The following is a 25143-nucleotide window of genomic DNA, read 5'->3' as shown; positions in this document are numbered from 1 at the left end:
TTATTTCATTATTTGACTTTTTTTCTTACTTTTTTTCCAAGGAGATACCTTCCTAAAATGATATATATTTTTTAATGCAGTAGACAGACTAAAGTATCTCCCTAACACTAAGCCAGCTAACGTTAGTTGAACTAATGTTAGTAATGTTAATGAGGGAGTGAAGCCTGTTTAAAAGCAGCTCTCTGCAGCAATTTACCTCACCAAGGGTAATGTAGAGTCAGTGTTTAAACTGTGCAGAACTAGTAAAGACCGTCTGTAGATTATTGTGTAGCGAGGCTGAAGCAGTATTAGCATTAGCCACTAATCGCTCTAAGCGCTAGCTCTTTCGCTGTTCAGAGGTGAGTATTAACGGCTAGCACTGCTGGAGCAGCATTAGCATTAGCCGCTAACCATGCGATTATATTGGACTGTAGTCTGCAGATTTACCATGTTAAAACAAGCTATGTGGGACAAACCGATGGCTTACATCACCCTGGCTTACCAGAGCCCTTCAGTGTTCCTCAGTGTAGTGCTTTCGGGCGGCATTTACTAGTGGTTAGCGGTAACCAACAAATTATTAGCTGTGATTATGCACGAGTTATGTGTGAGTGTTGTCTTGACCATGTATCCAGAGTTATATAGTGCAATAGCAGCATGGAGTAGGAAGGTTAGAGGTAGCCCTCACCTGAAGCTGTTCTGTATAAATGTGATATAGTGTTGCTTTAAGAAGAAAGCTGCCTTTAAGTGCAGCTGAAAAAAAGACTGTATTTAGAGACAGAACTACAGAATGCAGCATCAATATTTCACAAAAATAGCAATGCTAACTTGGCTATTGTTCAGGTTTGAAGAGAAGGGGGTGGTTGGTGGGATTGGAGTGACCTCGCTGTATGCCTCAAAAGCCGCAACACGGGAGGAATACTAATGTACGTTCTGTCAACGTTTGTTAAAGGCCTTCTGCATACAACAAACCTTGACCTCTTTCACCTTTCTACAAACACACAGACGCACACACACACATGCACACGTACTGAAAGCAGTTCTACCATTTAATGGCTGCTAACTTTCTTTAATATCTGGTATACCGTGATTGCAGATAAATCCCTAACACTAGTAATACCAGGATTACCTCTCTATAGCAGCTAATCCTTCAAATGAGATGTACACACACACACACACACACACAATCACACACACACAAACACTGCGGGATTAAAATGCATTAACCAGAAAGTAGCGATTCAGCAGTGTTTATTTCGGAATACTGCAATCAGTTATAAGTCATTATAGTTTTACTCAATAAGGTATGCATTCATAAATATGTTTTTTTTTTTTATTATTTATATTGGCATAAAAAACATAATACATTTTTTTTAAGCTTAGTTTGCTCATTTTGTTGTCTATTTTTTTTTCACATTTCTATATTCAGTGTGCAGTTATTATGAATTGAATTGCACCTAAATATATTTGAGTCGTGATGAAATATTTCTCTCTTTTCCTCTTTTTTTCTCTCTTTTTCTTCTCTATCTGCCCCTTGTCTGCAGTTCATTCATCTCCCTTTAAACTGATGGGCTCGTCCTCTGCTTATTTCATCTCAACTCTAAACAGGGGGGCTGATGGTTGTGGAGAACACAGACGTGTGTGTAAGAGAGAGAGAGTGTGTGTGTGTGTGTGTGAGGCTATATTCTCACTGTGGCTGGTGGAGGGAATTAAATGTCACTCATAGAGATTGATGTGTAGTGTGATAGTAGCTACAGAAAGAGCCATGGAGGCGTCTGCGAGCTGCAGAGATGGAGCAACATCTCTCATCGTATTGGAATTCAGGATACACAGCGACGCTCATCCATACACACAAACCCCCAGCACAAATATACACACTCTCAACCCAGGGCTGGGATTCGGACGTCACGTGTAGGCCTACACTACATGTTTTCCTTATTAGGCCAGTAGAAAATACTATTTGTTGATCAGTATGACATTTGCAGTACTGATCTTGCAGAAGATTATCTCTTGATTATGTTCGATTAGGTGATGGGTAGCTTCCTGAGGAGTCTGATGAGAATGTGCCCTGTCTCAGGATTACTGATGTGTTTTTAATTTCTCGGAAGGCAAGCATCTGAATTGCAACATCTAGCACTACGTTCATTATGTGGCACTACACTAATATGTGGCTAGATTGCTGAAAAAAAAAACAAAAAAAAAAACAAAAAAAAAACGTCCAATTATGTTTTAGGGCTTATTCACACCAGCACTCTTTGGTCCGGTTAAAATGGACTCTGGTTCGTTTGTACCCTTAGTGCGGTTTGATTGAGCAGGCATGAAAACAGTAATCACACAACTGGACTGAGACCTGCTAGTGCAGGTGGTCTTGGTCTGGTCCCAAACAAACTCTGGAACGATTATCTTGTGGAGAGAACACGATCCGGTCTCGATCTGGTGCAGTTTAATCTGATATATTAGCCAGATAACGCTAATTACCACAGCTATGAACAAACACGGTCTCTGCTTCATGCTGTTTACATGCACAGTCGGTGCTGCGTTCACTACTCGCAGCCACATGACTCCATTCACTGCTAAGACATTTGCACTGCACATACCATTGAAAACATTGTGTTTGAAAGCACAGCGGAAAATGTTCAGCGTTCAGTGTTAAAGCAGTTTTACATTGTGCAGATATACAAGCTGAAACACAAAATCTTCTTGCAATATTTGCTTTCTTGCTCCCACACCAGACAGCTCTGACCAATGAGAGGAGACAGTTTGCTTACGTAAGTTGCTGGTGCATATTTTGGTGCATTTCATTTTTTTTTTTTTTTTTGAAACCAAACCTAACAAAGGGACAAAAACTCATCCAAGTAACTCAACCAAGTAAAGTCATCAACTGATCCGGACCATAGAAACGAACTACAGGAGTGAAAACACACTAGGACCAGTGATGTCAGTAAGTTACTTATCCAAGTCACTGTGCGTTACTCTCTCTCTCTCCACCTCACACACTCACAGACAGTCACCACACTCCCCTGTCTCTCTCTCTTTAGTTTCCGCCCGTTCTCGTTTTTCCGCCAGTTCTCGGGCTCCCTATCTCTTTATAAAGGAGTTTTTTCATGGCTGCGTCCCAATTCACTAGCCAGGGCAGCGGTCTGCACAGATCTGATTGGCCGAGGAGAGTGTTTGAAGATTTTACACCACACGTGATTGGTCTGCAAGTTTACTGTGGCGCAGAGCGTGTATACCGTAAAGACAAGAAAAGTTCCGCTGCTTTAAATGAACACTGTCAGAATTAAACCCTTTTCAGTAGTTTATCGGTTTGTGTCTGCATTGGACAACGTCTGGGTCCGGACCCGGACCGCAGGCCGCATATATGTGATCCCTGGTCTAGACCATATACACGGTTTTGTTTTATAAAACCACTCCTTGCTGCCCTGCAGAGAACAACAAGTTCAATGTTCAGTTTTACAGTGTTAAATATGTCAGGTCAAGAAAGACTTTCTTTTTTTATATTTTATTATGAAAACAAGTATTTATGTTAAGTGAAATCAAGAAAGACCATATTTTATTTTTTATTAAAAAAAAATGTATGTTAAGTTAATTCAAGAGAAATGGTCTTTTATTTTTATAAATAAAACTTATTTTTTTAGGAAATAGTTCAACTTTAAATGTCTAGAGATACATTGTTGCTGTTAAAAATGCATTTTCCAATAAAGGGAGTATTGGCAAAACTGGTTATAATGTTTATGTTAAGGCGGCGGGAGGTGGTGTCTGCAGCTGCTGAAAGTAACTACTAAAGTAACTTGTACAGTAACTTAGTTACTTTTAAAATCAAGTAATCCATGAAGTAACTAAGTTACTTTTTAAAGGAGTAATCAGTAATCAGTAATCGGATTACTTTTTCAAAGTAACTATACCATCACTGACTAGGACTTAACAGGATATATAAAATGCTTTCCATGCTGCTCTGTAAAATGGCTCTAATAGGCTATATTTGAGTTGTGTATCTCTTGGTGAGAAACTGTTGACAAGTTGTTGCATATTGGCTGCAAAAGGCATATGTGGCTAGATTGTTGGAAAAAAAAAAGTCAGCATGCAGTTATGTCTGAGTATAACTGGCCTGCATTATTGGTTGTATTTTCTTTTTTGAATCAATTGTATCTGTCTATATATACAGCTCGATAAAAACTAAAAACTAAGAGACCTCTTAAAAATGATGAGTTTCTTTGATTTTACCTAACTGAAAACCTCTGGAAATTTAATCAAGAGGAAGATGGATGATCACAAGCCATCAAACCAAACTTAGCTGTTTAAATGTTTGCACCATGAGTGGCATAAAGTTCTGCAAAAGCAGTGTGTAAGACTGGTGGAGGAAATCATACCAAGATGCATGAAAACTGTGATTAAAAACCAGGGTTATTCCACTAAATACTGATTTCCAAACACTTAAAACTTTAGGAAAATGAACTAGTTTTCTTTGTATTATTTGAGGTCTGAATGCTCTGCATCTTTTTTGTTATTTCTCATTTTCAGCAAATAAATGCTCTAAATGACAATATTTTTATTTGTAATTTAGGGGGAATGTTGTCTGTTGTTCATAGAATAAAACAACAATGTTCATTTACTGATTAAGTTACTGAAGTTGTCTTTCCAGAGCTGTATATGCATATACCTCAGTTCTTCCAAACTCCCACAGAACCTCAACCAGAAGCGCATTGTCATCAATTAGAGAACATTGGAATTTGTAAGAGGCTCATTTGCATTTTGCAGCTTCTTACAAGGTCAGTTGGTCAATTTTTCTGTTGCTAATAATAACCAAGCCTAATACCTATGTAAGAGATATGTGCTATAAAGCAGTTGATCACATTAAGCGTTTATGTTGCATGCTGTTGCTGTGTGTACATGTATATTGCATTATGTGTTGTTATTACAGTGAGTTGCTTTAAGCCCTACTCCTCATGCCTAATCACACACTACAGCAGAGCGGGGGTCTCTGTGTGTTTACAGTCCCACAGAGTCCCATTTCAGTCAAGCTAACAAACCCAGCTCCCACTGATCCACACTTCTGTGCCTGGTTATTGATCTGATTATGCATTATGTGAGTAGCTTACTGAAGCAGCGGCCCCGTATGATAGTGGTGGTGGTGCGCTCAGTTTTTTCTGGTATGGTATGTAGCTGTAATTAAAAGGTTGCTGCTGTTTTGCTCTTTTCACCCGTTCACAGCGCCGTGCTTTAATTCTGGCCTCGTGCCACTCTTTATAACATCTGACTATGGGCTCGGTGCAGCAGCTGTTGAAGCCAGTGAACTGTGTGTTTGTAGTGCTGTATTGGAGTCTTTGTGGGGACCGAATGTTTACTGGAGGGTGAGAGCAAATTCCTTTGGTAAAAATGAAGGAAAGTAGTAGGTCAAAAGTTTTAGAATATCATCGATTCTCCCAGTAATTCACTAGTAGTGCTGCATGACCCAAGCAATCTTACTTTTCTTATTTTGCCATTTTAGCCCTGATTGTATTTGCTGCCACTCTATCTGCCCTTCACAATTAATACTGAGACTTGGTCAAGTGTTAAGCTGAGCTACATGGAACTCTAATATCAGTTGTTATCATGCACACTGTTAACCTTAAGAAACTATTGTGAATTTGAGTCTGCCAAACCTGTATCATCCTCATCAGTTCTTTCCCCCTTTTGATGGTCTTTTGATGGTGTAGGAAATTGTACATACCACACTCCACGTTTATCTGTAATTTCTCTAAGAAAAAAAAAATTTTTTTAGAATTTTTAAGAATTACAATATTGGATGCCAATTGATCCAGCGGTTCATAATGTGCTGCCACTATGAACCGGAGGTCACAGGTTCGAATCCTGTTCGTGTAGCTCTGTCATCAGCTACCGGCGCTCAGAGAAAGCAAAATTGGCCTTGTTCTCTCCGGGTGGGTAGATGGCGCTTTTCCCCCATCACACTCAAAGATGGCTCCAGGTGGCACCTAGTGTCGTGAGCAGATGTATTGAAACAGAGTCGCTGCACTTTCCTCCGAGCGCTCTAGCCGCTCAGGCAATGATTCATCATCAGCAGTTCGAAAAAAGGGGTGACTGGTTCACATATGTTGGAGGAAGCATGTTCTCGTCTGCACCCTCTCTGTTGCAGACACCACTGGTGATGGGGACGCACAAAGGGGTGAGACAATTGGATAACCAAATTGTGAGAAAAATGGGAAAAAATCTGAAATAAAATTATTACAAAAAAAGAATTACAATTTTTTGTTTAGTGTCTTTTTCTAGTTATCATGATATTAATTCAAGGGCCCTATTATAGCACTGTATAAGCGAGTTATCAACCGTGCACACATCAGTGTGTCTCTGACTTTACCTGTCATTACTATAGCACAAAGATACACAGGACGTTATGGTCAGTTGTGCTATGTGCCAATAAGTAAAATGCACATGAGGTTTGGCTTGATGATAAGAGTGGTGTAAAAAGCTTTATCACAGATTTGAAAAACAAAAAGTCATTTCGGGACACATCATCAGTAGTATGCCTTTGAATCATCCCTCATCAAAGGTGGCCAGCTACAGGATTATCAACTTGAGTCTGTGTCTTATTGCCAATCAAGAGGATTGCCTAGATTTTAAACTGGCATGGCCTATAAGACTCAAGTGGGGGATGAGGGAGGGGTTAGAGAGCAGGTCATATAGATGCTCTTTGCGCCCAGCAAGGGTCCCTCCGCTTGATCCAGATCCGCTGACTGCTTCTTTCAGCTGCTTCAGAGACTGATTTAATACTCTGTCGCAGAGCCTGGCCATGAATACCTAGATCGTTCAACAGCCTGATAGTGGAAGTGGCCACAAAACCTCTGCATCCCACCTCCACCGGATAGACTTTTGAACTCTTTGATGAGCATCTGCTGCTAGTTCTGTGTAGCACAGTTACTTAGCTCATAGGTTTTGTCTACTGAGTTCTCCCATTGGACTGTTAGGTCTACGATATAAACTGCTTTCAGTTGGAGCTTTGCTATTTAAACAGTGCAGGTACAAGCAGTGAAAATAGTCTGTTGTCAGGGTGTAAGATAGCAATGAGCATTGCAACGCACTTTACGCAAGATATGCAATGTTGTTTAAATACTTCATATTGTTCCGTTTTTAGTAGATTTGTCCCCAGAAGCCCCTCACAGTTTTCTGCTAACACTGTTTTGCTCCTTTTAAACAATGTCTTCAATGAGTTACCATAAATGACCATACCATAAATTGCTTCAAATGACCTCTATTGTTACATAAAAATACATTTATTCTACATTTAAAGCTTGTGAAAAAAGCCAGCTGCACAAAAGCTGGTAAATCCCATTAGGAGTGTGTTTTTGCTATAAAAGAATCCTCACAGTCAGCACTTTGACATGATGCTTTATGTAGCTTTCCAAGCAACATAAAACATCTAACAGGGTTCCAAGGAGGTCAACCTCTGCCTGAATTGTAGGTGCACCCAACAGAAAATGTGCAAGATTTAATCTGCCACGGATAGCAGTCTTGAAAATCATGACAGCATATGCCAAACACGGACAAACTGCATCGGCAAAAAAGGGAACGATGGCTTAAATCTTCCCCAACAGGGAGAGATGAACACTTAACAAGATAACTGCTAAGCACCGCAAAACATACGGCCTCAAAAACTCACTGCAGGATTTAATCAGCACCTCTGTGACCTACTTTGAGCAATAACTGTACACCGTGGAAAGTACGGCAAGGCTGTTATTCTGATACTGCTGATGTTCAGTGCACGAAGATAAAGACACTTCGACACTTCAGCAACAGGAAAAATGTTTTTCTTTTTATTTATTTGTTTGTTTATATACTTATTCTTTTTTATCTGGGTTTGTGTACTTTTGGAAAGGGGCAAAATTTTCCTTCAATCCTCAAAGTCTTAAAATTTTGTCCTGCATAATAGCACAAATGGACTGGCAGTCACAATAAAACTGCACACAAACAAATCAACTGGAAACAACTAAAACAAACTACTTACCCAAACTACTTACCCTTGCGAAAAGCAATCAGGCATTTCCTATAGGAATAAGCAATTTGACTATCCAGTCCACTGACCAGTCCGGGCCACCACAGGTTTTATTTCGGTGGTGGGTGATTCTTAGCACTGCAGGGACACTGATTGGCATGGTTTTGTGTTAGTGTGTGTTGTGCTGGTACGATTGGATCAGGCACAATCTTATTTTCTTAAACAAAGATCTCATTCCATTGTTTTTCATTACTTTTAAAATGCCTTGTGGTCACTAGGATGAATGAATGCCATGTGAGCTGTTTATTGTGAAAAAAGTGCTCCGGTGATCCGGTATAACACTGCTTTAGTCCTGTGGTGGAGTGGGCAGGGAGAAACGATAGGATTTTGGCTCTTGCTCATGAATATTCATACATGCAAACATATCACCTCTGATTGGCTAACAGCACTGCAACACCAGTGAGATGAACAACAGTTAAAACACTTTAAAATAAAAACATTTCTAAAACTAATAACAGTCTTTGCAATGTCATATGTTACTTTACAACATGTGTAATGCCCTGCTAAGTGCAGTTCAGCCACTGACCTAGTCTTAGTGTCTCTGAAGAATGTGAAATCCGCCGGAGGTCCTATTTAAACTATAGTTATATAGATATAGATATACCTATCTTAATTGTACTTCGCTGGTGGTGTCCTATAGACAAATTCTAACCATTTGATCCTTAGCTCTAAATTACTGGACAAAGCATATAACACTAATGTGTTATTTGCACAAATAACACAGGAATGAACTGCTATGCTGTTCCTAGAGCTGTTAGCTCCTGTCTGATGAGACGATGTTACCTGCGAGAGGCCATGAATACTAATTCACGGGTTGACGTAGACACGTGATTTTCCTGATTTGCTTAGTTTTTTTCTTAATATTTTCTTTTACTAGCTACTGCAGACAATAGATTTTGAAGAACAGTTTCATGTGAAGCATTCATATACAACTCAGAGAGACCTATTGTATTTCACAAACAAGAAGAAAAACAAATCAGCGTCAATATACTGGGCTGTGAATAGTCTTCTAACCATAAATATCCAGCCAACAATATCTTGTGGACAGTGTCTTGTGGGCAGTGTCCTGTGATCATTGTTGAAGGACTAGATGATGAGCAACACAAACTGTTCAGCAACAAATTCAGAGCTTCTGTCCCTGACCTTACATTCAGTCAAGTGAAGCAACTTGACTGAATTTCAAATAGAATGCACATTGAATAAACGCAGTGTTTAAAAACTCCAGCAGTACCGCTGTCTTGTCTGATCCAATCACATTAGCACAACACCCACTAACACACCACCACAATGCTAGTGTCACTGTAGCGCTGAGAATGACCAGTCACTAATTAATAGCTGCTCTGTGGTGGTCCTGTGGGGTCCTGACAACTACTGAACTGGGTGAAATTAGAATAATAAAGTATGAAAGTATAAAGTGAAACATGTGGAGTCATTCCAAGAAAAAGTGAAGCCTGCTCTGAAGAGAAAAAAAGTATGATTACCCTTCTTTAGGTTCCTATAGTGTATTGTTAGAGTTTTCTTTTATTTTGTACACTTCCTGCAGATGCCTTATTGACGGCCGAGAAATATTTGAATGGGTTTCATTGTGTGTCAGAGGTTGGAATCTTGAGGTGGCTGTGAATAGAAACCTGTTATCATTGCTGCATTTCAAAGACATGTCACTCAGCAATGCAGCCTTCCCAAACCTAACATTACAATCAGTAAAGATTGCCTATTCCATGTGCCAAATGCCAGCGGTGTATGCTTGATTTGATTTTAATCTCTCCTTCTCTCTCTCTCTCTCTCTCTCTCTTTCTCTCTCTCTCTCTCTCTCTTTTTCTCACTCTCCATGCTGGCATACCTGTGACCTGTGGGAATCAGTTGGATAAGGTTAGTGTCTTCTACATTTCTTCTTCTCTCTTTCTCTCGTGTCTGCTGTTGGCTGTGGACTCATTGTCTTGTTCTGCTTCTCTTCTCATTCAGTAATCTGCCATTGTGAATTCATTCAAACACAGATATGGGCTAGTTCTCTTTCATGCAGCCTCTTTTGTTATCGCCGGTTTGGTGGCGTTCTCTGTGGGCTTTTCCGCTTGTCAGCCACTCATCTGATTCAGAGCTTTCCTTTTGTTTGAAAATGTGAGGCAACTTAAATTTGAATGACATGCAAATAAGCTTCTTTGACAAATCGGGGTCACACTTTGAGGAGTGCATCACTGATAGCTGCTTTCAAGGATGTGCTGGGCCCAGGTGTGTGGAGAATGATGTCAAAGCTTTGTAGCAATGGTGAAGCTCTGGAAGATTGGGGGTTTCAGTCAGGAAAAGTGCCTGTTTTTTTTTTTTTTTTGTGTGTGTGAAACATGGTGGTGGAAGATTCAGTAGATCGCAGTTATATACCAGATAGCAGAAATATTCATACCAGAAGACTCCAGAGGGAAGCAAACAAAAGAAGAGAAAAGATTAATAATGTACGGTGTTTTTCGCATTATAAACCGCACCAGATTTTAAGGCACATTTTATACCACAGTTAGTTCCGACCCTGAATTGTGATTGGCTGAGAGGCGTTTTATGTGTGACATTATCAGCCGGTAATGCACTGTAACCGAAGCTCTGCATGTATTACTCCACCACATACAGTTAACCTAGCAACGATGCAGAGCTTACAAGCCAAACAGCGCAGCTACAAACAGAGCAGCAATGGAACTGCTTTAACTCAGAGTTTTTATGACCAAACAGATAATCATTTCTCACCCTTTTTAACTCAAAACTTTCAATAAACAGTGATAATGGAACTGTGGTATAATCACAATAATACACTTGAAGTTCATGCTATGACGTGTAATATTGCTGCTATGCCAATATTACACTTTATAGCACTTTGCCTAATTGCTTAATTATTCAATACTAGTAAGAAATTGGGTGTCACCATGTTTCCCTCTTTAATTTAGCAGCTCTCGACACTGGGTTAGCTTGTGTATTTTTTCCAGATTTCCACAAGGCTGGGTGCAGCAGCATTAGCATTAGCAGCTAACCACTAGTGCTAGCTAATGGCACCGGGCAGTGCTATACTGAGGAACCCTGAGTGTTCTGGTAAGTCAAGTGTGATATTAACTAGCGGTTCATGTCACGTAGCTTTAAGTTTTAACACGGTAAACACGCAGACTGCAGTCCGATAATACTCACCTCTGAATAGTAAAAGAGCTAGTGCTAAGCACACTTAGCAACTAATGCTAATTCTGCTCCAGCAGTACTAGCTAGGGTTAGCAGCAGGCTACAGTCTGATATACTCATTTCTGAATGGCGGAATAGCTAGCGCTTAGGATGGTTAGTGGCTAATGCTAATACTGCTTCAGCCTAGGTGCATTAAATCACACTGAAATATAAGGCTGATGATGTTTGGGAAAATAAAAGAATTTAAAGTGAGCCTTAGTGCGAAACATATGGTAACAGGAAGCAAAATCTGAAGTTAAAGACTTTGATACAGGACCTGTTGTCTGCCTAGGTCTTGTAGCATCTGGATCCTTAAAGCTGACATGTAAGTAAAGAACTTTAAAAGACAGGTGAAAGCTGGTGATTGTTTGTGATAGAGGTGATGCAGCATCGGTGTCTCCTGGTTACATTTTTGTCAGAGCTACTTAATAGAAGATGAAACCAAGGTCAACTATATGTTTAATAAGCGCTGAAATATGACATATATTCTATACTGCTGTACATAACTACTCTCAAAATAAGGCATTGTGTCTAGGTGCTGGCAAGAAGCTATAAGCATGAAATGAACATAAAAGTGAACTGTATCCTGTGCATAATGTCTATCTGTGCATAATGTGAAGAAAGTCCAGAAACCTAACTGTAAGCACTGACCTACCAGCAGATGCAGATTGGAGGAGATTCGTGTGGTGACGGGGCTTTAGCTCCTCGGCTCTGCTGTGCTGAACATACTTAGTCAGTATTTTATTGTTCCCTCTGGCTCTGTGGCTGAGCTATAGGTGGACGCTGCTCTGAACTGTGCAGCGAATCACAAACAGCGCGCTGACTACCCCGCTGGGACAAAGCCCAATGAAGTCTGCATTTCCGTTCTGCAGATTGAATATTCTTCCTCATATTTCAGCGCTCAATATCCAGCAGAACTCAATAAAGCAGTCTATAGGAAGCTTAGCCCAGGCAAAGGAAGTGTTAGCCATGTGATATGAAGAGTGTGTGTGCAATACAAGTTACTAGTATCCTGCTAAAATGGGCTCTGGCTGGATCTCAAAAATATACATGTTTCATTGTTGATCTCCAAATGTGTACATAGAGAATAGAATTACTGTATTTTATTTCTGTTTGGCAAAAATAGTGTTTCTCTGTTTTTTTGAGATTTTCTCTGTCTCACATAGTGTATTTTGGTTGTAGTTATTTATATATTCTCACAATTTTGTAACAAATGGACTGATGGAAATGCTCCAAATGACTAAGAATAACAAAAATATATATACCCTTTTACGTTGACCTCCACTGAAAGTTACAAATGTAATTTTCTCCCCCCTAAAAAAGTTGCCCCTAAAAAAAAAAAAAAACAATGCTGGTGACAACAATGATGGTGTGCCAAAATTAAAGAGTTAGGTCCATGGTGACCACAAACCTACTCGGACAACTAATACCCCATGGCACACTGGCCCACATACTGTTTGACACAACTGCTGTACCTATTTAACACAAGCTAGCTCTACAATCCCACAGTTTACCATTTTACATTAGCACAAGCACTAAGCCAGGGCTCGATAATAGGCGGCCCGCAGGCCAGATGTGGCCCGCAAGCATTTAATATCTGTTTGTTTGAACTATAATGAATGAAAAATAATAAATAAAATGCTTCTCTGGTGAGCTTGTGTTTACATTCCTCCCCTGTTGTGATCAGCATGACTTTGATGATAGTTTTCGCCCGTTCTCATTTTTCCACTTGTTCTTGAGCTTGCTATCACCTTATGAGAGTGTTTTTTTCCAGCCGTGTCCCAATTCACTATCCGGGGCAGCTGTAGTGTATTGGACCGCGACCCTGATGAAACGAGTTTGATCCCGCGTGAGGAGCGGTGTGTTTATTTATTTTTTTATATTTTTTTATTTATTTTTTCCTTTTTTATGAGTTTACCTGCTTTGAATTCAGCTGTTTTGCATTCGGGTTCAACAACCCTCTGGGCTGGAGAGCTACTAGTCTGCACTTCATCCCATTACACTTCATTTTACAAAACAATTTTTTTGACCCACGGCCAAACTTAATCACCGACCCCTGCACTTAGCTTTAGTAACTTGCTATCTAGCTTTCTCAAATACATTTTGTTGCATTCTGTGAAGATGTTAGGTGGGTCAAATTTGTTTAAGGTGTATTCGGCCATTGTTTATAGTAAAAAGCTTTTTTTGGGTAGTATTCATGGTCTGCTTTTTTTGCTGCACACTTCTTTTGTGGTCTGAGGTCCACAGAATTCTCTGTATGTTTTGATCAGGGAGTTGTAAGAGTCATTGCTTACACTGCACTGAACCTGTTTGTTGTATGTGACTAATGAGTGCAGTTTGGAATTGATTCAGCATGATTTGGGTTTTTCACATTGTTATGGGCTTGAAATATTTACATTGGGTTTGGTTGCTCATATTTTCTCTTGCCATTTGTGTGTGTCTGTGTGTGTGTGTGTCAATCTCTGAGCTCAGTAATTGTTTCTCAGCAGACCCTTCTGCCCAATCCGAGTATCGGTACATGGGTTGAGTAATTATCTCTGACGTTGATACAGCACACACACACACACACACACAGGAGTTAAATAATAATTTTGATACTAATGTACATTGAATGGATCCACACTGTCTCTTACGCTAGCCGTTTTTTACCAAAGACATATGACATTCTTTTAAAGGCCTTCCCATTCACTCATATTACTACTACACTGAAGAAATTACATTACTACTACATTACTAGTACACATAATTTAGGCTTTATTAGAGTTGTTTGATATGATAAAAAATCAAATGCAAAGTCAATAAATTAAGATTGTGTGTAAAACTGCACAAGAACAGACTCTTTTGTGTTAATCATAAACAGAAAAAAAGCAAAGTACTTAGTTGGCATGTTATGTAGAGAGATCTGATCACATGACGCTACAGTGTTCCTGCTCACCATGTTACCAATTGGTTGCACCTGTCCTGTCTAGTATAAATACACATCCTACCCCTCTGCTCTCTGCTGAGTATAGAATCTAGTTATCTAGCTATTCTATAACGTGTTGAGTGACAAGCTTTCTATTTGTGTTGTTAAAATGTAGACCAAATATATTAATGTTTAAAAAAGAAAGTTTTAAACTGTACAGTGCAATTTAGCTTAATGCCTATGCCTCATCTCTAGGCTTTTTGCTGCTGGAATAAACTCAATGATTCTTTATGAGGAAGGTTTTGAATATGTATGATGCTGTCGTTTACAGACAAAGGCAACATATGATTTTGATATCACTTTTTATACTACCATAGCAAAGATGCAGTACTTTTTAATTGATCATTTTGATGGGGTGGGTATGTGTTTGCATAGAATGACTGTCTTGTGAATATGTTTACCTTCTGCTTGGTCATCTAAAGAAGTGTGGTAATCCCACAGTGTATCAGAGAAGAAGTTAATAGGAAGTTGCTGAGCGCAGAAGATCTTGGATAATTGGACATGTTCCCCTGGCGTGTGTGTGTGTGTGTGTGTGTGTGTGTGTGTCTGTGTTTTCATGTGCACGTATGTAAATGTTTAGTTGTGTGCATATACTTCTGTGTCCTCCGTGAGCATCCCACATATGAATTACAGAACAAAGTCACAAGTTGAAAAAGAAAAGTCTGTACTTGTAGGTGACTTTCATTCCAGTGTTCAGAGAAATGATTTAAAAATCCAGTGTTTGTGCCGTCAGAAGGGTTTGCTGTTTTTCTGTGGTGGTAAACAAGCAAATTGATGAGATTTAGGTCAGAATTATGCAAATTTGTCTTTGCCTGTTTATCATGCTCATCACATTGGATTGCCAGCTGTTATGCATGTTTTCTTAACTAAGAAAATCTAACACAGCCAAGATCCCCCAGCAAGCAGCCCTTTTTAGTTTTATAAGTGCTTTCAGGCATTAACAAATAAATGCATATAAATCTGAAGGGCATGACGTGTGGGCGATGGAGTCACAGTACACATTTTAGAGACCTGTAGCAAAGAAAAAACATGTATAGACTTGTATTACCATCTACTGAATGGTAATAAGAGTTAATACTGGGCTTTTACATACAATCATTATTAACTATAATAATAATAATAATAATAATAACAATAATAATAATAATAATATGCTGTATGTTCTTCATGCCTATAACATCTACTAAACCAAAAATACAAGGAAATTTGACTCTATTCTGCTCAAATTAATATAAATAGAATGCTGCAACTGTTTTAATGTAATAAAGTACTGATTTAGGACAGGCTCAGTGCTGCCACTATGATCAGGAGATTGCTGGTTTAAATCCCATTCATGCAGCTTGCCACCAGCTGCCAGAGCCCTGAGAGAGCACAATTGGCCTTCACTCTCCTGGGTTTGGGGCATCACTAGTGATAGGGGTAGGGGAGTCCTAATGAGTGGGTTGGGTGATTGGGGAGAAAATTGGATACATGGATTAATTTTTTTTTTTGTTTGTTTTTTTTCTTCTTCACATTTGTTGTGTCACAAAAAGACACCACACCAAAAATCTGTGGCAGTAACAGATTCCTCTTGTTTGTGAAAAATAGACTAACTGCAGTAAATGGGTTTGCTGTGCTTTGCCTTTTATTTGTCAATGATGGAGCCCCAATTCAGGCATGATTACAGTGTTTTGCTACCGCATCCATATCAGTGTTGCTGTTATTACCTCTTTAAGTTCTGAAAGTACACTGTATAATGCTTCTAAAAACTCCACCAGCCTAACAGTGAACTGTGCAGGATACCCATGTGTAAGAATAGTACTATTTTGTATGAATTGTATAATAAATTAAATAAATGAATGAAGAGTAAATGAGTTTTTATTGTCACTGTCTCTGTCACTAACCCACATGACTGTGGCGCAAGTGATTGCCTTTTTTGAACCGTTCTAGAGGATTTTTTGAGTAGTTAGGTTATTACAGAGTCTAATTAGCAAGATTGAGACTGTATTAGTCCATAGGCTAAGTATGTAGCTTGCTAAGTAGAGTGCTTTGCTGTTATTTTGACTCCCTAGGGTTATGTAGGGAAGCACTTCTGCTCTGTGGGTAGGCTCTTCCCTTCAAAAGAGTGTTTTCTTAGTCAGCACAAATTGCCACACACTTCTTTCTTCTGTTCTTCTGTGTTTCCAAGATTTGACTCAGTGACTTTGACTTCCACGGCTGCAGTGTTAACACTGACTTATTTACCACTGCTTCTTGTTGTTCCTACAGAAGATCCTGCTAAACTGTGCTTTGCTGTGGCCCTTCAGGCCTGAAGTTAGAAAACCCTGCCGCAGCATTTTGTGACTTTTAAGCTTTTTTGGATTTGGATGACAGCCTGTTTAGCTGTGTTTGATTCTAGGGTCTTTTAACGCTCCTCTTCTTGTCCCACCACTCCAGGGGTCTCTCTTAGGGAGCTGAACTGAATGGAGTCACAGACTAATGAGATATAGATTAAAAAGCAAACTAATTAAAAGACTCATTAAAAGTGGAGGGAGACGCCGCCCCCACACAGAGAGCAAGAGAGCGCCTGTGAGAAATCTGCAACAGGTCCAACATTTTCTCCATACACTTTTTTCTCTTTCAGTCAATTGAACGAGAATCAAAGACACTTCAACAGTCAGCAGAATACCAAGAAAACACAGCGTTCTGTGAGAAAAAAGAAAAGGCATCAAGTGGAGTTTATTAGAGTGGTTAGACTGACTGTTCTACAGGGGGGGAGGAAAGATGAGTCATTTTCGGGTTACTAAGAGAAAGATTACAAGAAATGTATCATAGATGAAAATACAGGTTCAAGAAGACTGCTATTACTGTTTGTAAGCCATTTTTAGAATTGCTTTTTCTTAGTCTTGTCATTTTTAATTTTTACCCAGAGTTAGATAGTTAGTTCTCTATCACACAACTAGTGCTAGCAGCCCAACATCATTCTTCTTCTTCTTCTTCTTCTTCTTCTTCTTCTTCTTCTTCTTCTTCTTCTTCTTCTTCTCCCTCTTCTCCCTCTCCTTCTTCTTCTTCTTCTTCTTCTTCTTCTTCTCCTTCTCCTTTTCCTTCTTCTTCTCCTTCTCCTTTTCCTTCTTCTTCTCCTTCTCCTTTTCTTTCTTCTTCTTCTTCTTCTTCTTCTTCTTCTTCTTCTTCTTCTTCTTCTTCTTCTTCTTCTTCTTCTTCTTCTTCTTCTCCCTCTTCTTCTTTTTCTTCTCCTTCTCCTTCTTCTTCTTCTCCCTCTTCTTCTTCTCCTTCTTCTTCTTCTTCTTCTTCTTCTTCTTCTTCTTCTTCTTCTTCTTCTTCTTCTCATTCTCCTTTTCCTTCTTCTTCTCCTTCTCCTTCTTCTTCTTCTTCTTCTTCTTCTTCTCCTTCTCCTTCTCCTTTTCCTTCTTCTTCTTCTCCTTCTTCTTCTTCTTCTTCTTCTTCTTCTCTTTTTCCTTCTTCTTCTTTTTCTTCTTCTCCCTCTTCTTCTTCTTCTTCTTCTTCTTCTTCTTCTTCTTCTTCTTCTTCTTCTCCCTCTTCTCCTTCTTCTTCTTCTTCTCCCTCTTCTTCTTCTCCTTCTCCTTTTCCTTCTTCTTCTCCTTCTCCTTTTCCCTTTCCTTCTTCTTATTCTCCTTCTCCTTCTTATTCTTCTTCTCCTTTTCCTTCTTCTTCTTCTTCTCCTTCTCCTTTTCTTTCTTCTTCTTCTTCTTCTTCTTCTTCTTCTCCCTCTTCTTCTTTTTCTTCTCCTTCTCCTTCTTCTTCTTCTCCCTCTTCTTCTTCTCCTTCTTCTTCTTCTTCTCATTCTCCTTTTCCTTCTTCTTCTCCTTCTCCTTCTTCTTCTTCTTCTTCTTCTTCTTCTCCTTCTCCTTCTTCTTCTCCTTCTCCTTCTCCTTTTCCTTCTTCTTCTTCTCCTTCTTCTTCTTCTTCTTCTTCTTCTTCTTCTCTTTTTCCTTCTTCTTCTTTTTCTTCTTCTCCCTCTTCTTCTTCTTCTTCTTCTTCTCCTTCTTCTTCTTCTTCTTCTTCTCCTTCTCCCTCTTCCTCCTCTCCCTCTTCTCCTTCTCCCTCTTCTCCTTCTCCCTCTTCTTCTTCTTCTTCTTCTTCTCCCTCTTCTTCTTCTTCTCCTTCTCCTTCTCCTCCTTCTTCTTCTTCTCCTTCTCCTTCTTCTTCTTCTTCTTCTTCTTCTTCTTCTTCTTCCTTCTCTTTCTCTTCCTCCTCCTTCTCAGCTTCCTCTCAATACCTTTTCAACATCATTTCACATTTAAACACACTTGAATGAGAACTCTAACTGCCAGTTCTGTTACAGCAGCTAAACAGACACCAAACTTCTCTTCCCCATTCTCTTCTTTCTCCTGTGCATTCTGTACCACTATGATTATTGTATCCACCTCTTGATGTAGGAAATAAGTAGCTATCTATCAGCTGGCTGTAGACTAGCATCTGCTTTTGGTTTCCTGTTTATTACAGAATCCAATCAAATCTTTAGGGAGACAGTTTTACCAAGAATTACCTGCCAAATGTTCTATTCCATTTGCAGATACATCATGTTTTGATTTTACATTAGACTAGACTGAAAAGGGTGCCCTATTTGAGCAATCTATATTGCGTCAACTGTGGATTGCGCAGCTTGATTTGGGTCGCGTCAGTGTGTCTATAGAAATAAAGCTTTGCGCAGCTAGAAATGTGCAAAAGGCACATTAATTCTCTTAATTAGTCATGGGTGTGTTACTGTAAAATAAACCAATCAGTGTGTAAGTTACCAGCAGCTGCTCTCTGACCTTGGCGCGTTCGTTTCCTAACAGTTTGGCGCTCTGCACATCTCAGCAGAGGATATTGACCTGCGCGCTCACACAGTGTAATTTTATTCTTTATTCTGTTTATTGTTGTGTTAAAAGTTGGGTTTGCACACTGCAGTGCACATCCGCGTGTATGTGTGCTCCTATAGGAATGGACTCTTCACTGTTGTCTAGGTTTATTTCAGTCAGTGATGCACTTGTGTTTTCCAGCAGAAAAATAGCAACACACCAGAAATGTACCTGAACACACCTCACTTCCAGAACACACGTCCATCAGTATAGATTTATTCCTTAACTCAAACACAGAGTTTTTTTATGTTTTTTATTTTAATGGTGCAGGCACAAGGCGTGAAAATAGACTGTTGACCCGGTGTTGGACATCAAAAAGCATTGCGACACACCTTGCACAGGGTGTACGATAGGGCCCTTAGTATTTAAAATTACAATTTTCAGTTTTCTAACTGTAATGTACTTTATCTGGTGTGAACTAAACATTCAGATGCAGGAAAAGGGCCACCTGCATCAGGAGGGATCCCACTCACCCACCCAGCACACTCACTTACTGTCCTGCTCCCCTCAGGCAGGAGACTGTGGAACACCAAGTCCAAAACTACTGAGAACTGACTGAGACTGAGAAACAGCTTTATTCCAGAAGCTGTAAGACTCTTAAACTACATACTGCACTGATATTTTACCATGACAATTCCATATTTAAAAACAACACTGTCACTTTAACTGCACTGAGACACTTTCTCATATTACTGCTATTCATTTACACCATCATGCTGCACACTGGACTTCATGTTGCTGCTACCTACCTGCACTACATATGTCTGTTTATTTAACTTGATATCTATTTAGTTCTGTTTAGTTTTATTCTATTTTATTTTATCTTATATTTATCTATTGTACCAGTCCTTAATGGGTGTAAACTGTACCGTGAGATCCCAATTTCGTTCCACCTCATGTACCACATGTGATGTGAATGACAAAGTCTCCTTAAATCCTTAAAACAAAAGATTTTAAAAGCAAACTTACTGTAATAACTTATTGTTTAACTAACTATGTGTGAATCAGCAGCTTCTAGATCCATTAGCTTAGCCTTGCAGCTTTAGTGCCAAACCAATCATGTCGTCATAAGGGGATAACTGTGCATACTAGAATTTTCTGCTCAACTCTTACTTGCATAATGCAAAGACAAGCAATTCAAAACTAGCAGAAGATAAGCTCATTTACACCATGACACTCTTGTATTTCACACTAAATATAAAGGGTTATGCTGAGACATATGGTAAATAACGTCAGGGTGGTCATCTGTGAAGTTCCCACTGTCCTGAAATCAGATTCCCTCTCCCCAGCTGGAGCTGTTCACATGTGATATCTAACAGATTCAATGTATGTGCTCAGCTGAGCTGGAATTTCTTCGCTGTTAAGATTTGAATATGCAAATTGGGAATGAGCGTGCATGCATGATTAATGAGGCCTTCCAATGCAAAGAGATTTATTTAATGCCATACCAACAGGAGTGTGGGTATGAGGCACTCTGCGGGCTATAAGCAAACAGCAGTGTAAATCTGTCATATTGTAGAACAATACACACATTTATATACAGCACATCAAACAATGAGGAAGTATTTCTCTTCCTTTTTTTTCTTTCTCACTGATTTTCACTGTCACTATTGTTATAATAGATAATATTTTTTCAAATTTGTCATATGTGGCTATACTCAGGCTATTTTTCCTCTCTCTTTGCCTAAATAGTGATTTCTAAACTAAAAAAAAGTAAATTTAAAATATATATATATTTTAAATCCAGGTTTTGGAATGTACTGTCACACAATTTCAATTTGATGCACCCATACACACCTTAGCAAGAAATAGCATGTGTGTTTAGTAGGAAACATACACACACATCTCACAAGGAGAGCACACACTACACTCTCATATTGTCCAATGCATTTAGAATTGAACCAACAACCACAGGGCCCTGGAACTGCCATGTGCTGCCTGCTGTACCACTGTGTTTCTATGATGCTGCAGATGCTGCAGATCACAATCATTACCACCCACAGTGGACAGTGCAGTGGGTGGTAATGATCGTGACCTGCAGCCTCAGCATGAAAGCACATGCCTTCTATGATGTATTCCCAGTGCACACGTGACACTGTGGATCAATGTTACATGTCTGCATTACTTAAGGAATGAAATGTACCGTCCATTCGTCCATTAACGCTTTTTAGTTACCAAAACAATCTTGGTTTAATTTTGTCGTTTGACATATTATTGCGGACAAACCAGGACAACACAATAGTTTGTTTTTAAAAACATTTCTAAAGGCTTTGTGTCCCAAGACGTACATTGAGTAGCTTAAAAGCTTTACATGAACATCTAATCATGCATAAGTGGCCTTTTGAGTTCTGCTAAACCTCTTTCGCAGAGAATGTTTCTTAGAGTAGTGCAGTAATAATCTGCTGTTTGAGGCTGAGGGAAAAAAAAGTCATGCATTGCTTTCTCTATGTTTCAGTGCTTCGCATGTGACTTTGCTCTGATTGCATTTGATTTTTATGCTAATGAGAGTGCAGCTCTCGTTAATTTTGCTGGATTTTCGTCAGCTGCGCTTGCGTCCTGCTCTCGTTGTCAGCACTGCAAAGGCAATTATATCAGATATTAGAAGATAACTCTTGACGATTAGGGACGGCAGGGAGAATTGGCTTCATGTGGCCAATAGCTTTGCATCTGTGTCACATTCCGTGAGTGTGAGTGTGAGTGTGTGTGTCTGTGTGTGTGTGTGTGTGTGTGTGTGTGGAGATGGCTGAAAGTGCATGTGACATTGGTTTAAGCCTTTAAAGGCATATCTTGCTCCACTCAAAAGCAGCAGGATTTCCATCTGCAGCTCTGCTCTAATCAATGACAGGCCTTTTATTAAGACTGCAGTTAAGGGTGTTTTGTATTAATCCTTATTCCCCTCCCCACTCTGCCCCTTTTTCACAAAGTCAGTGGCCCGCTCCAGATCAATGGCCACTCAGCTGAGGAGAGAGAGAGAGAGAGAGGGGGGGGGATCTGAGCTATTTCTCACTTTTACATGTTTCATTGATCAGGAAATAAAATAAGTATTTCTCATTTTGTGTGTGTGTGTGTGTGTGTGTGTGTGTGTGTGTGTGTGCGCACGTTTCTTAGAATGATTTGACTTTTTATTTAAAATAATACTGGCATTTCATGTCATGCATGCAGTGTATCCCATATAAAATAACTATATGAAAAAAAAAAAAAAAAACTACCTGCAGACATTAACAGTTGCATAAGCCTAACCTTGACCTCAGTAATCAAAAAGCAACTATTTTGTTATTTCATTTGTAACTAATAAAACATATGGGACTGTTCTTGGTTTTTCCAATATCGTAGGCTAAGATTATTACATTAAGATTACATTTTATTAAACATTACAAATATTGTGGGATAAGTATCATGTATGATGCCAATCCAGTGGAATTCTCTTGGAAGCTAAAATGTGCAGTATCAGTCTAAAGTTTAAATACACCTTAAATTCAGTTTTTTTTTAATGTATAAATATTTTGCATTGTGGATTAATACTAAAATCATTCTATCGGCAACTATGAAGAAAAACGTACGGAATTATTTCATCCATCCAGAATATGTTTTCCATTTTTAATTTGCATATCTTGCCTTTTGCTCAGTGAGCTTTATGAGGTAGAGTCGCCTGGAATGGCTTTCAGTTAACAGCTGTGCTAAACTTGTAAAGAGTTAATTACTTACATTTCTTGTTTTCGTAATGTGTTTGAGAGCATCAGTTGTAAAGTTGTGAAGAGGTAGAGTTGGTAAACAGTGAAGAGCTCTATTTGAGTAATGTTCTAATCCATATTATGGCAACAACTACTTAACTAAGTTAAGAAAAAAAAAACTTAAAAAAATGAAGGTCAGTCATTCTGAAGAAAAATGCTCAAGGAAACTGCATGTTTTCCCAGATAAGAGCCACCTAAATGCTGTACATAGTATTTTGGTTTAACAAGTTTACTACATGATTCCTTATGTTTTTTTCTTTATAATTGGGATTACATTATTGAATGAGAAGGTATGTCCAAACAAATGACTGGTACTGTATGTGTGTGAGACCTCCTGCATTGAACATATATGTGATTTATGCCAGATTTACTCATCTGTTTGCATGGAATGTTCTAGCAAGATTGCGCTGGTAACAATCATTATCTCCTATTGTTATGTGTATATACAGGTTATAAATGCCACAATAATGGTGGATAATGGTGGTTTATATATATATTTTTTAATAATTGCAATGCTTTAAGTAAAGATTGTAGTTCTGAAGTGCAAATAAATTACTATAGCATTTCATCATAATGGATTTTATGAATAATAAAATGTTTACAATGTAATTTATCACAGATATTACAAATATTAAAAATAACAAAATATTACAATGACAAATTAAATGGCATGGTTTTGAATAAAGAGCTATGCCAATAAAAGGCAATAAAAAAAAACTCTTCCTAGATTAAAAATAGACCCAAATCAAGCAGATACTAGATATTGCCCTGCCTCAAGCATATACGCCTCTGAACAATAAAACATGTCAAGTGATTTTATGCAGCGTTGTTGACTGGTGGCTGTAAATTTGCAGTCTAATGACAGTGCTAATGACACATTTTATTCATCAAAGACAGCTAGATAGATGTGTAGGGTAAATGAAGTTGCCCCTAATGAGGGGATTAAATCATATTTTTTTACAAGTTTTCTACTTACGAGCTGCTGATCATATTACATGTGAAGCTTTTTTTTTTATATTGAGGCAAGGATACTTCAAGTCGCCACTCAAATATCTGCAATTTATTATTATTATTATTATAAATTTCTTGTCCCGTGTATAAACGTTATGGATGTCATGAGGTAATAATGAAATTACCCACCACCTCCCCACACAAAGCTAATCCCATCTGAGCAGCACTGAGGAGTGTTTATCATAACTCTGTAACTCCACCTCCTGCTTTCATGTCTGGCTTAAACCATCATGCGCACTTTTATATAAGATTTATTATGACACATAGAGGACGAGTTTCTCCTGAATTCTTCACTGCTGTCCACATCAGTAGCACAGGATGACCACTGATCAGATATGATTTGGATGGTGGACTATTCTTAGCACAGCCGTGACACAGACATGAGAGCGTGAGGCTCAACAGTGAGGCAGAACTGAGGTTTTCATACATGTCATATCACTGCTAAGCTCTGAGTGCTCTACCAGCCAAAAATGTCCAGGCCATCAGAAACGGATTATTGGTGGATCAGAGATAAAAGATTGGAAACATAGATTGTGCCTCGACAGAGAGAGGATACTGTCCCTTTCCACCAGAGTGGACCTACGAAATAAGGGTTTTGCCTAGTAGGTTCACTGTATCAGTGTCTGATTGAGCAAAATAATAAACCTATTCATCTACAGTTGGACCCAAATATATTTGAAAACTGACACAATCTTTATAATTTGGACTCTGCATGAAACAAATGAGATGCACTTGAGATGTAGACTTTCAGGTTTAATTCAAAGGGGTTGAACAAAAATATCATATAAAGTATTTAGGAATTGCAGCCATTTTTCTACAAAGTCTCCTTATTTCAGGGGCTCAAAAGTAATTGGACAAATGAACGCTAAATAAAATGTTAATTTTTTAATACTTTGATTAGAATCCTTTGCAGGCGATGACACCCTAAAGTCTGGAACCCATGGACATCATCAAAAACTGATGATCATCCTTATTTATAATGCTTTTCCAGGCCTTTACTTCAGCTGTCTTCAAAAGTTGCTGTTTTTTGGGTCTCTCTACTATTAGCTCTGTCTTAAGCAAGTGAGATTCTGTTGAAATTTGGGTTTAGATCTGGCAGCTGACCTGGTCACTGCAGAATATTTCACTTATTTACTTTGGGATGCTTTAACAGTAAGTTTCGGGTCATTGTCCATCTGTACTATTAAGCATTGTTTATTCAATCTTGGTGTATTTTGTTGAATCTGAGCAGAAAGTAAATCCCTGTACACTTCAGAATTCATTCTTCTGCTTCTGCCTTCAGTCAAATCTTCTACAATAAACGCCTAGGTACCCCCAGCCACTGGAAGCCATGCAAGCTCATACCACCACCATGTTTTACAGAGAATGTGGTGAGCTTTGAGCTTT

The 25143-nt window shown here is 38.9% G+C and overlaps 2 protein-coding genes across 2 annotated transcripts in view; one reads left to right on the top strand and one right to left on the bottom strand.

Annotated features, from left to right (window-relative positions):
• Nucleotides 1-25143, top strand: part of dab1a (DAB adaptor protein 1a) — a 519346-nt gene that overhangs the window by 203814 nt on the left and 290389 nt on the right. The gene's annotated exons all lie outside the window — the stretch shown is intronic.
• Nucleotides 13375-25143, bottom strand: part of LOC125785800 (uncharacterized) — a 92859-nt gene continuing 81090 nt past the window's right edge. The window contains 2 exon segments of the mRNA XM_049470129.1: nucleotides 13375-13440; nucleotides 17139-18382. Of these exon segments, the coding sequence (XP_049326086.1) occupies nucleotides 13375-13440; nucleotides 17139-18382 (1310 nt within the window).

The sequence above is a fragment of the Astyanax mexicanus genome, chromosome 1, assembly GCF_023375975.1.
Source record: "Astyanax mexicanus isolate ESR-SI-001 chromosome 1, AstMex3_surface, whole genome shotgun sequence".
NCBI lineage: Eukaryota > Metazoa > Chordata > Actinopteri > Characiformes > Acestrorhamphidae > Astyanax > Astyanax mexicanus.
Note: the sequence above shows the minus strand (reverse complement) of the source record. Positions and strands in the feature narration are given on the sequence as shown.